The sequence below is a fragment of the Silurus aristotelis genome, assembly GCF_946808225.1.
Source record: "Silurus aristotelis genome assembly, chromosome: 3".
NCBI lineage: Eukaryota > Metazoa > Chordata > Actinopteri > Siluriformes > Siluridae > Silurus > Silurus aristotelis.
Window position 1 is genome coordinate 35,361,181 of NC_139576.1, and position 12,465 is coordinate 35,373,645.

At 41.5% G+C, this 12,465-nt stretch overlaps 1 protein-coding gene across 2 annotated transcripts in view; it reads right to left on the minus strand.

The window, feature by feature from the left end:
• dnah7 (dynein, axonemal, heavy chain 7) overlaps positions 1 to 12,465 on the minus strand; it is a 99,851-nt gene that overhangs the window by 34,416 nt on the left and 52,970 nt on the right. For both annotated transcript variants that reach the window (XM_083537224.1, XM_083537225.1), the window contains exons 36-46: positions 9,952 to 10,149; positions 8,180 to 8,335; positions 7,329 to 7,497; positions 6,980 to 7,106; positions 6,611 to 6,830; positions 5,623 to 6,495; positions 5,030 to 5,259; positions 4,584 to 4,914; positions 4,155 to 4,501; positions 3,852 to 4,032; positions 1,934 to 2,119 (exon numbers count right to left, since the gene is read on the minus strand). In XM_083537224.1, coding sequence (XP_083393350.1) covers positions 1,934 to 2,119; positions 3,852 to 4,032; positions 4,155 to 4,501; positions 4,584 to 4,914; positions 5,030 to 5,259; positions 5,623 to 6,495; positions 6,611 to 6,830; positions 6,980 to 7,106; positions 7,329 to 7,497; positions 8,180 to 8,335; positions 9,952 to 10,149 — 3,018 coding nt within the window. The remainder of the gene's footprint in view (positions 1 to 1,933; positions 2,120 to 3,851; positions 4,033 to 4,154; positions 4,502 to 4,583; positions 4,915 to 5,029; positions 5,260 to 5,622; positions 6,496 to 6,610; positions 6,831 to 6,979; positions 7,107 to 7,328; positions 7,498 to 8,179; positions 8,336 to 9,951; positions 10,150 to 12,465) is intronic.

Consider the following 12,465-nt stretch of genomic DNA (forward strand, 5'->3'; position numbering starts at 1 on the left):
ATATCACTCCCACGTATAGCGAAATTGAACGCGGCTTGAAAAAGCAGTAGCGATACCAAGCATTGTTGTTGTTGAGCTCATACCTCAAAGTCTCCTGCCGGAAAAGATAACAACGGTACGGTACGACTAATAATAATTAGTTTGATTTTCCGAATCCGCCTGAAGGTTTATAAAAATATAAGAAGAAAAAAAGGTATCCCGTCCCAGTGATATCTAATAGATGAGTTCTTTGGTCTTTTTTTTGTATTTTAAAACAACAATTGCTTCGTACACACACACACACTAATTATACACACACTCCTGTTCCTGGATAGAAGACGCGTCTGCTGGGAACACAATAAAGTTAAAGTGCTCTTGTTCCCCAGTCACTACTCGGAATTCGCGGCATTATCTCACAGCACGCTCCCGAGATTTCTTCCCAGGGTTCATTCATTTTTCATAGACGAGTGTGCCAATAATGACAAAGACGCCATGAAAGGCATTTTAATATCGCTCGTCTCATAAAAAATGATTAAGTTAAATATTTAGAAATGCGGCGCCCCGGCCACCTGGGTCACATCAAACAAGGACGGAAATGAAATGCAGAACCCGGGCGGGATGTCGTACGCTCGAAATATGTCACCTTGCAAATGCGCGCATGTACTGCGAGTGTGTGTGGGTTTAAAAAAAAAAAAGGGAAAAAAAACAGACGAGAGAACAACAGAGACTTTCTAATGTCTTTATAGCAATAATAACCAGAGCGTTTTAAAATCGAGGGCAGGTATCATACGTTCCAGTGAGGAAATACTTTTCTACATTTCCTGATGTAGTTATCAATTCAAGGAAGTTCCAAAAATTGGATCGGGAATTAGATCGATTGTGCATTTTTCTTTTTTTTCTTTTTTTTCTTTCTAGAACGCAATTCCAGGTTAGAGAAACCTACGATTTTTTTGCTGTGGTGTTTTGTATGCTCTGTTTCCTCGGGGTTGGACGGTTTTCCCAGTAAATCCAATAAACATGATGGAAGACCGATCTTGAAGTGGTAGCGTAGTAAAGATACCTGATTGCAAATCCCAGCATTACCCAGCTTCCACTGTTGAATTTTTTTTAACACTGCTCAGGTGAACATAAGTGAAAATTGTAGTGCGCTTTATACGGCAAAATAACCATAAATAAGTTAAAGGTAACTTGTCGCATGAGCACAGTGCCCCAGTGTGGCAGCTTCAGTTGTAAAAGTGCAAAAGTATTTGCCTTCATATGTACTTAAGTATCCAAAGAACTATGATTTATAATGGCTATAATGTTCCTATTATCATTTTTGTCACAAGACTCTTTACTTAATTAACGTATGTGATGTTACTCTCAGCACACCGATCTATTCATAGAAAGATGTTATTAAGTTAAACACTGATTTCTATTCAAATGATCATGAGCTTAAAACAACTTTTTAAATAATTTCACAAGTTTTGCGGCGAGTCTGGAGTTTCTTCTATCATTTTATTCCTCTCAAAATGTTCTTGAAATGTTGAACTGATGCTGAACTGTATGTTGGTGATCAGTAGATACACCAAGCGCCGATCAAAACAAGTTCAAAACAGAGCAAACGCTCGACCCTGATCGGTGGTTTCCTGCGTGTTTGACCAGTTTTTATCCTCATAAATAAAAAGGAACGACTGATTTGCAAAATGTAGTTGAGTGACATGGAAGAAATTGGACTCCCCAAATGGAAATACTTCAGTAAAGTACAGATACGTGAAAAAGCTACTTCATTACATTGACTTTGTTACTGTCCAACACTGATTGCGATACTGGGGTTTGAACCCCCGACAATCCGATCAGAAGCCAAGAAAACCCACTGAGCTTCCACTTCCCCAGTCTGCATTACAGCACACCTGAAATCCACCAGAATGTTATATGTATGTATATATAACTATGTGTGTGAGTGTAGATATACCTGTCGGTAACTAGATGTAAAAGCCCCCAAATAGGCGACTATAGCAGCTGAAATGAGAATATCTCCAGTTAAATTGGTGTAGAGTTCTCCGAGGTTCAGTGCCGTCTCACTCCAACGCGTCTTCTCCCCTCCCAAGCCACCGATCAGCTGTTCCGCTCTCTTCAGCTTCTTACTGCACAGCTCGACCTATTACAAATGGTATCAAACATCAAGAGGCATCAAACATTGAGGGGTTGAATGAATCCAATTCATATCCGGCACCTACTCTCTTTAAATTGTCTGATGTTGGTGGTAAAATGGCAACTCCTCAAATCATGTCAAGTCAAGTCAAGTTTATTTGTATAGCGCTTTTCACAACAGACATTGTCTCAAAGCAGCTTTACACAAATCAACAATGATACGTTCATAACCTGAACCTGAGCACCTACATTCTCCATGGTCAAAAAGTTTTTTTTAAACGTGGAAAAATCCATGACCAGAAGAAGAAAATCCGAGTATTAAAAGGGAAATGTTTCTCAGAGGTAGCATTTAGGGAAGAGTTAGACGTTTACCCCTGGGGTGATGTTCGATATGCTCGGGGGAGCATGGCATAAACAATTTTCTCCACTGAACAGGGGAAAAAAACAGACAGGCTGGGAAATATATATAAATAAATACACAGAGAGAAAAGACAAGGGAAAGAAAAGAAAGAGGAAACATGAAAGGTAGTGAAATAGGGCAGAAAAAGACAGAAGGGCCCTGGTGGTGTGTTTAAGCAAAAGGGGGAAAAAAAATAAAATGACAGCCAGCGCCTATAAACAAATCAGAGTGGTGTGTTTGGGTGTGTGTGTGTGTATGTAAGGGGGGTGTTTTTGCTTCTGTGTGTATGCAGAGGGTGGGTTACGAAACGAGAGCTTCACTCCTCCCGACATCAAAGCGAGAACCGTGTGATGCACTGAAGGAAAGTGCGCACAAAGGCAAAGCCATGGGGCTTTCGCAAAGACATACTTTGCAGAAGATAAAACTACTAAGAAAAGTAAAAAAAAAAAAACAACGTAAACAAAGCCCACACAAAAAGACTATCAAAAAAAGGGGCAGAATTTGTAATCGGTTCAAGTTTGATTGTGTTTTGTCTCTCGGAATGTTTTTTTTCCAAGAGGCAAGAAAAAGAAAAACTTCTGCACACCCACACTTGATAGATTTCTGCCGCCGACAAAGAAAAATGTCACCGCAGAGAAGCGATATATTTATCACTGCCAATGATCAAGAAGGTTTTTGCATTGTTTAAAAATATCGGCGTGTTCTTTGGGATTGGTTCTGGATCTTTTCTGACTCTCGAAGATGAATGAGTGGTGTTTACCGATTCCAGAAACTAGTATATACATTTACACCAATCAGGCATAACATTGACATTATTACATTATGAGGGGTGAAGTGAAAAAAAAATCTGATTATCTTTTCATAATGGCACCTGCTAGTGGGTGGGAAATATTTATTAGGCAATAAGTGAACATTTGGTGCTCAAAGTTGATGTTGGAAGTAGAAAAAAATGGTGGCGGGTAGGGATTTGGGCGAGTTTGACAAATTGTGACGTCTAGACATCTGGGTCAGAGCATCTCCAAAACTGCAGCTCTTGTGGGATGTTCCCAGTCTGCAGTGGTCAGTATCTATCAAATGTGCTCCAAGGAAGAAACAGTGGTGAACCCTCGACAGGGTCATGGGTGACCGTCATGGATATCATGGGTCTGTGTGGTCCAATCCAACAGACAAGCTCCTGTAGCCAAAATTGCAGAAGAAGTTGGTGCAGCAAGTTTGAAGTCAATACTTTTTTGGCAGCAAAAGGGGGACCAACACAATATTAAGCAGGTGGTCATAATTTTATGCCAGATCAGTATATAACTTATACTTCGAAAGTAGATAGTATTAAAATAAGTCTAACTTGATTTTCCAGGTCAGCTTTCTTGTTCTTGTTGGCCTCCAGAGTCTCTTGAAGTTTGGCCAATTTGTCCTGGACCTCCTTTAGTGCTGCTTGCTTCTTCTGGAGACTCTCCGTGGCTACCTTTAGTTTAGCCTCCGCTTGGGCCAACTTCTCTTTCTTCGGCGCAACAACTTTTGCAACCCTGTAGAAAAAGACAGGATTGATTTCATCATAAACCCGTTGGAGAATGATCGATCAGTGACGACTATGAGTGGCTCATTTAGTGGTATGATTTAAGATGTTCTACATGTTATAGAAACTCACTTGTCATAAGAGTCCATAGCACAGACCCACTTGCAGAGGCCCTCAGCTGCGGTGGAGGCCGTCCGGATCTTCTCGGGGACAAAATCTGGGTTGGTGATGTATTTGTTGCGAATAATAGTCATGTAAGCGGGCGGAATGTTGTCTTTGTTGTACTCGTGCAGGCTCTGCAGGAACTTCATGTCACCTAAAAGCTTCTTGGCCGGGCCCCAGAAGTCCTCGATTTTTTTGCCTGAGCCAGAAGTATCAGGGACGCGATCAGGTTTAATACCTTTTAGGATACAAATGGCCTCCATCACAAGTTTGACTCCAGCTGGAGGGCTCTTCATGGACTTCACCACTGTAATGTCCTACAAAGAAACAAAGAAAGTTTTGGGCTGTGGTGCTGGAGGTAATTATATTATATTTGTGTAAGAGTGCGCGTTTTCTTGCCTGTGGAGTAAGTGTATCAAGTGCTGCCAGAGCTGACTCTAAGATAGGCAAAGCCACAGCCAAGTCGGCATCACATTCATCTTTGATGGCCTTAGCAGCAGTGGCCTGTTCATTTGCTACTGCCTCATCCATCCGGACTACCTTCTCTGTCTCGGCCACCTCCACTGACTCATGCTCAATTACCACCATCATCTCATCCACCTGTTTACTAGCCACATGGAGCTGAGGCTGAAGTGCCTCCAGCTCCACTTGCATAGTGGCCACTTGAGCGGCAGCAGAGTTCAGCTTTTCCAGACCAATCTCATAGCGTTGTTTTAGTTTCATGACCTCCCTGTAGAAAAGAAGATGCCATTCCATTATAGTAATGTGCATGTTCAAGCATCAGCTGAAATTCTAAATATATACAGTAGATGCACATATAATTAATCTAGACCCTAGGCCCTTACGTTCTCTTGCACTCCAGCAGGACTTTAAAGGTGGAGATGAGCTCCAGGTAGGAAGTCGGGGTCACATAGTTGTGGCGCTGCAACTCAGCCAGAAAGCGTGCCGAGAGATTGATGGTGGACGTGTGGAAGCTTTGGCACATGTCTATGCAGCCAGCACGAGCATCATCAGTCATCTCGATGTCCTCCAGGAACCGGGATGCTACAGCCTGTAGAGCATCATTGGGCCAGCTCTTAGGGGGGATAAAAATAAATAATACAATAGGATGATTGCTGGTAACAGGTAGTCACATAGAGTCTACAGGCAATGTAATGTGGCCATCAAATAGCTATGACATGCATCACATGGACATTAAACTCTGTCTTCATATAGTTTGCTTTGTGGACACGGCCATCACCATTCTGGAACATGTTTGGGCCTCTTAGTTCAGTTATACAGCATAAAAAGTCTATACAATTTAGTTTCAGCAAATATTTTGTACAAGAACACCTTCAATGAACTCTAATACTTAATTGTATAATGTACTTAATTTAGTGATTTCATCCCAGTTCCCATTGGTGTTTCTTAGAGACCAGAATAACTATGCAATGCTGACCTGAAACCAGTCTATAGTGCAGCAGTTTATAAGTGCAGGGAAACGTCTCAGGCGGCCTCGAAAGGCGTCACCAATTGGACTCATGGCCAGCACCACGTGTAACTGACTCCGACAGCGCTCTACAAAAAAGTTGAACAATGCCAAAGGACTTCCATCTGTCTGCTTCTCCCGCTCCCTCTGGCGATCCAAGACCCGCATACGCTCACAGATCTCCTGCTTCTCATCTGCAGCAAAGAGATTGGGAACTTCACCAGTGTTGAGCAAATTGCTAACATCTTCAAGGAAGAGCTCCATCTTTATCTGAGTGTCGGTAAAAAGGAAGACACCGTGGGTCTCGCCAGATGTGGATTTGCGCATAATGTTTTTCAGGTCATCACGCCATTCAGTCATGCCATAACTCCTGGAGATCTCCACCTGGAAGAGTTCGGCTTCAGCCATGTGAGCAGCCAGGCGAGTCAGGGACTGCCTCCCGCTTCCTCCAACACCAACCAGGAGCGCATGGCCCCGTGGTTGTTTTAGGATCCGAGAGATCCTGCAGACATGCTCGATTGCGAATCGGAAGAGCACTAGGTTCATGGACGCCTTGCTGATGTTGTTAAATTCCTCCAGGTGGGCCTCCACCACTTGGCGTAACTGATCGAGGTCACCAACCTCGCGGTAGTTACGGTCTTCACCCTTGGGGTCATGGAAATCACAGAACATGAGGCTGCGAAGATCATCTTCAGTTACACATCCGTCAGAGTCAAAATCCAGGTGTTTGAAGAGCTGATGGAAATCCTCCTTCAGGTGGGACTTGCAGACCTCTTGCAAGAAGCCCACCATCCATGAGCGGTCTGATGGATGAACCAATCGGTCGTAATAAACTCTCTGCGCCTGAGACAAAACGGGTGTTATGTAAGATCTTTTTGATTTTTTTTCAATAACTGAGAACAAGCCTTCAGTGTAACCCAACAAATAGATTGTTTTTAGACTACATTATCACTCCTACCTCATGCACCCACAAGCGTTTGATAGCTTTGGGGTCATCTGCAGTCTCTGGGCACGATAAGCAAATGCCCTGGATGACACGGGAGAAATCCCGCAGGTTGAAAAGATAATGAGACTTGGCTGGGGTCGGCAGCAAGTTCTTTGTGGCCTCCTGATAGACTGCCAGGGTGGCACCCACTATCTGCGACGTGAGGCTGGCAAATGCTGGAGGAAAGGGGAGTCTAAGGAAAAGAACAAAATGGACCTTTTAGAATGTTATTTATTTACTTATAGATGATATTTATTATAAGAATTTCAGAATTATGAAATCAAAAATAATTTAAGCTGTTACACATGATTCTACTCATACACTTGCACCACAGACATTTACCGTATAGTCAAGTGCCAGTTTAAGATTCTGGAGAAAATGGTATACATGGTCTTCTCATCAAATTCATTAATTGTTATGGTGTTAAAATGACAAAGGAAGCGAGGCGTCACAGGGTTTCTCCCACCGCCTGATTTTTAAAATGACAAAAGGGGCAACAAAAAGACAAGTGGAAGCACATCAGACCCACATTCCATTATGTTCAGCATTCATAACAAAATTATTCCTCCATTCGATACAAAAACCCTTTTGTCAGGGACAAAATAATGGCATGCAGTGCTTTGAGTTGGAATTTAAAAAAAAAACCTTGAATGGTCATTGAGCATTGTTTGTGTAAAATTGCCAAACCCACCAGGAGGCCCCATGGCACACATCAGCTGGATGTCCACCAGGTTGATCATAGAGCAATCCTTTATATCGTACCAGTTCCAGTGGTCCAGCCACTGGCGCAGAAGCTCCACAGGGGGCTGGGCACCGTACGTCTCTCTCTCAGGCATATTCACATCATCCACGAACACCATCTACACAGCAAACACCTTCAAGCTTTTCTAGCTTAAATCTTACAATAAAATGTAAACATCTTGACCACAAGATTTATCCAAAGATACAGAGCAAAACCTGATATACACCGATCAGCCATAGCATTTAAAAACTTGTCGAGGCATGGACTCTACAACACCTTTGAAGGTGTTCTGTTCAATCTGGCACCAAGAAGACCATTTAATACTACTAAGTTTAATTTGTCCAGCACTTTTCAAAGTTGCTCAATTATATTTGAAATCAACACCTCCAAGTCATGTTCCGCAATCCATTCTTGAATAAAATTTCCAGTGTGGCACCCCACAGAGTTCATCCATTTTGGAGATGCTCTGACTTTGCTTTTTAGCCATCGCATTTTGTTGCTTGTCAAAGTTAATTAATTAGATCCTTAGCTTGCCAAATTTTTCCACTTTCAACATATCAACTGACTATTCACTTGTTGCCCGATATAGCTTGCCCCATTCAAGGTGCCATTGTAATGAGATAATCAGTGTTATTCACTTCACCTTTTGGTGGTTTTAATGCCATGACCAATACAAGTAAATACAACTATAAAACAATGTAATAGCTAGTATTCTTACTTACAAGAACCTGCCAGAAAATTCTACCAGAGAAAAAAATATGCATTATATTTTAATAGTAGAATGCATTAAGATATCACACCATTTTCTTTCCCAGCGGGGGGCCAAACACTCCTTTGCGCCTCTTGTCAAGCTTGGACATGATGATGTTCTGAGTCTGAGCGGCCATAGTTTGGGCTGAAAAGTTGATTAGTAGCGGATTATATGTCTCCTTGTTGAGTCGATTCAGCAGGAAGTCCTGTGGAGCAACAAAGACTTACAATTACTCTCATCGGATGGGTTTGGACCACCGGTTCTGCAGATGTATGGCGGGTAAACCAAGAGGATGTGGTATCGTTATTGGGGATATTCGACATGGTAAAGCTTATTCACAAACACATTTAAACAATTGCTGCTTTTAAAATATACTATGAAGGTCTGCAGCTAGCGCTACACAGCTTATATACGTTCTTGCATATCGAATGTTTTTTTATGAATAATTAACAATAACGGCACGTTACAGTTGGCTTCATTTTCAATGGGTCAGCCAATATGTGCAAATCTGTGCACTGCTTTCTCGAGTCTGCATTTCGCCTGAGCCTGAAACACAATGCATTGAAATCACTTAACGGTTCCTGGAAGCAGCAAAGCACCCTCATTTGACAAGTGACATGATTTCGCATCTACGTTCTCAACGCAGTCATTTGCAGGCATTAAAAATATTCGCCCTGAAACTTAAATCTCCTCTGGGAACTTTATTTCTGTTTGTGCTTCTTTGATTCGGGGTACTTTCAAATACATTATTAAAAAGCTCTCCGTTCTACGAATTAACGTATAAAAAAAAAAAAAGAAACGATCGAGCGAATGAGTGTCAGGTGCTTAGTGTGTACTGATTCAGAAGGATGTAAACATAATTGTTGCAAAATGGTTCCTCAATGTGTTATGCCACCTTGAATCATTCTCACGTACTCGCCAAATGAGGACTGATCGGTGCCTTCTTGAGCGCGCTATAAAACATGATTCGTTTCGTTCGCCGGTGAAAAACTACTCCCGGACGTACTTTGCCCCTGCACTTGTAACCGTTAATCTATAGAGAGCACGAGGCAGAGTGTGTGCGAGGATTCCTGTAAATGTGAGTGTGTGTAAAATATGAGCGTAACTAGGTGGGTAATGGATGAGGCTGTTAGTGTGATGGATCTCCAGCTGGTCGCGCCAAAAATAGGAGCAGTTTTCCTCTCTTACTCTCGGCTAAAGGGATAGAACTTAAGGAAGGGGGCGCGGCGGGGCGCCGTCGGTCTCGGCCTGCTGGCTCGTTTATCACGGGCTGCTGTCATGCACATGCATGCACCACACCGATACACGCTCTAGCTCCAGCAGGGATGAGGTACTGAGAGTGTGAGCGAGAAGCCCCCTCAGTGCTAAATGCGCTTGCTAAAATTTGTCTCCGGTGTATGAGATCCCGCAAGGAATTGTTTATTTCCATCTGCCTTCCATTGTTCCATAGAGGCTGATTAAAAGCTTAATTTTTTTTTATTTTTTTTTGGAGTAAAGACCTGATTGATAGATTAGTGCCACAGTGAAAAGGGGGCTATCGTTCCCATGTCTAATTCTGCTAGCTGTAAAAAAAAAATTTGCATTCAGAAGATGGATGAAAGTGTTTAACTCGGTTTTCCATTGTTTATCGCATCACGTACACCTTTTCTTTTTTTCTTTTTTTTTTTGGCTAATAAAGTGTTTCAGAATGAAGTGGTAACGTGGAATCGGTTGTGAATAGTTGTGATGAGAGTTAATGACACGTTTTAAATTTCAAGCATCAAAGAAATTTTGTGATTTTGCTGCCATGCCGAAACTTTATAATTATCCGAACCCACTCACTATGATGTACACACTCTTGCCGGTTCCTGTGGGCCCCACAAAGATGGTAGGCTTTTGGTGTGTAACTAATAGCTCCATCAGTGCCGAGTAGCGAACCGTATCCTCCGTGGGCACGATGATCTCGTTGAACTGGACGTCTTTGGGGATCGGGGGCGCCTGCTTGAGCTCCTCAGTCCATAGTTCCCATCTGCCTGAACCCTAAGTCAAATAAGAGATGAACAAACATTTACTTATTTATCTACCAATCTATTAACTGAATCTTGCCATCTATGCAGAACTAGTGCAAAGATTTGTAAAGGGGTTACTTGGTGGTTAAGACTTAGGACTTCTGATCAGAAGGTTGAAAGTTCAAATCCTAGCGCTGCCAATGCAAAGCTCTCAAATACTCAGCTGTATGAATGAAGTAATGGCCCTGGATTATATGCAAAAGGGCTTTTGGCAACTGACATCAATGTAAATGGATACGGAGTTCTATGGCACCTGCATATCAGATTAAAATTTTGATTTGGTAAAATACTGATGAATTGGTTGATTTTAAGTAAAGGGTGATTACATCACAATGTATTATGGAGTAATAGGCCACACGACAATTCAAAGTCAAATGGCCAAAGAATTTGACCAGCACACCAAGAACAATAGTTCCTCATGAATATTTCAAATTTTCAGCATTTATTTACATTCATTCTGGCAAATTGATCATACCTACATTGTCTTACCCAGAATAGATATCATAATTTAGTTGCATAAATGTTCAACCTGGAATTGACAAAAAGTATATAGAGGTCTCACTAGGTGGTACATAAGTGGTTGGGGTGGTAGTTTAGTGGTTAATGCGTTGGACTTTGGCTTTGGAATCCCAAATCAAATGCCATAATTGCAAATGTAAACACTTTAAGATACATGTCTACATACAGTTGGCCATAAGGTATATCTTAAGCCCTGAATTTTGCTTTATTTTGCCTGTGCAAAAGGGTCTTAAATAAGTGACTGCAGTTCATCGTTGGGGGTTTGTGCATCATAATAATCAGTAAACTCTAAAACTGCAGTGCATCTGAATCCAACAAAGTCTTAGATTACAAACACTGTGATGTTACAATAAAGTTTGGATAATGATAAAGACCATTTCAGTTGGATGATTTGCTTTTTTTTTTTACATTGTTTTATTTTTAGGAAAACTGCACCAAAACGATTAGATTTTGACGTACGTCACATAGTTTTTTTAATCTATGCAACAAAGCTTGGCCTGTATACTGTAACTGTGTATAAAGAGTTGCAAAGGGGTGGACAATTTCTGTTAAAGTTCCAGAAAATTAATCCGGAAAATTTTGGAAATATCCTATGTTGGAAACATACCAGTAATGTAGGGGGGAATTTAGTGGTTTTTATGTGAATTCCCCACCACATTACTGGTATGTTTCCAACATGGAATATTTCCAATGATGGACATTTTGTGTGCAGGACTGAAAAATTATGTTATGTTATGGAGGAAATGGACAGTGCATGTAAGGGGTGTGGCCTCAGTAGCCCTGCAGTAAGTGTGCTGTGTGCATGTGATTGATGAATGTCCATTTATTTTTTATTACAATAATGCTCCCTGTTATAGACTAACCTGCAACTTTGTACATTGCCAATTTACTCCAAATCATTCTAGATAATTCCAGTCTTGAAAATTACAGGATATATATATATATATATATATATATATATATATATATATATATATATATATATATATACAGTGAGGAAAATAAGTATTTGAACACCCTGCTATTTTGCAAGTTCTCCCACTTAGAAATCATGAAGGGGTCTGAAATTGTCATCGTAGGTGCATGTCCACTGTGAGAGACATAATCAAAAAAAAAAATCCAGAAATCACAATATATGATTTTTTAACTATTTATTTGTATGATACAGCTGCAAATAAGTATTTGAACACCTGAGAAAGTCAATGTTAATATTTGGTACAGGAGCCTTTGTTTGCAATTACAGAGGTCAAACGTTTCCTGTAGTTTTTCACCAGGTTTGCACACACTGCAGGAGGGATTTTGGCCCACTCCTCCACACAGATCTTCTCTAGATCAGTCAGGTTTCTGGACTGTCGCTGAGAAACACTGAGTTTGAGCTCCCTCCAAAGATTCTCTATTGGGTTTAGGTCTGGAGACTGGCTAGGCCATGCCAGAACCTTGATATGCTTCTTACAGAGCCACTCCTTGGGTATCCTGGCTGTGTGCTTCGGGTCATTGTCATGTTGGAAGACCCAGCCTCGACCCATCTACAATGCTCTAACTGAGGGAAGGAGGTTTGGTCCCCAAAATCTCGCATTAATTCTCTCCTTAATACAGTGCAGTCGCCCTGTCCCATGTGCAGAAAACACCCCCAAAAAGCATGATGCTACCACCCCCATGCTTCACAGAAGGAATGGTGTTCTTGGGATGGTGCTCATCACTCTTCTTCCTCCAAACACGTTTAATGGAATTATGACCCAAAAGTTATATTTTGGTCTCATCTGACCAC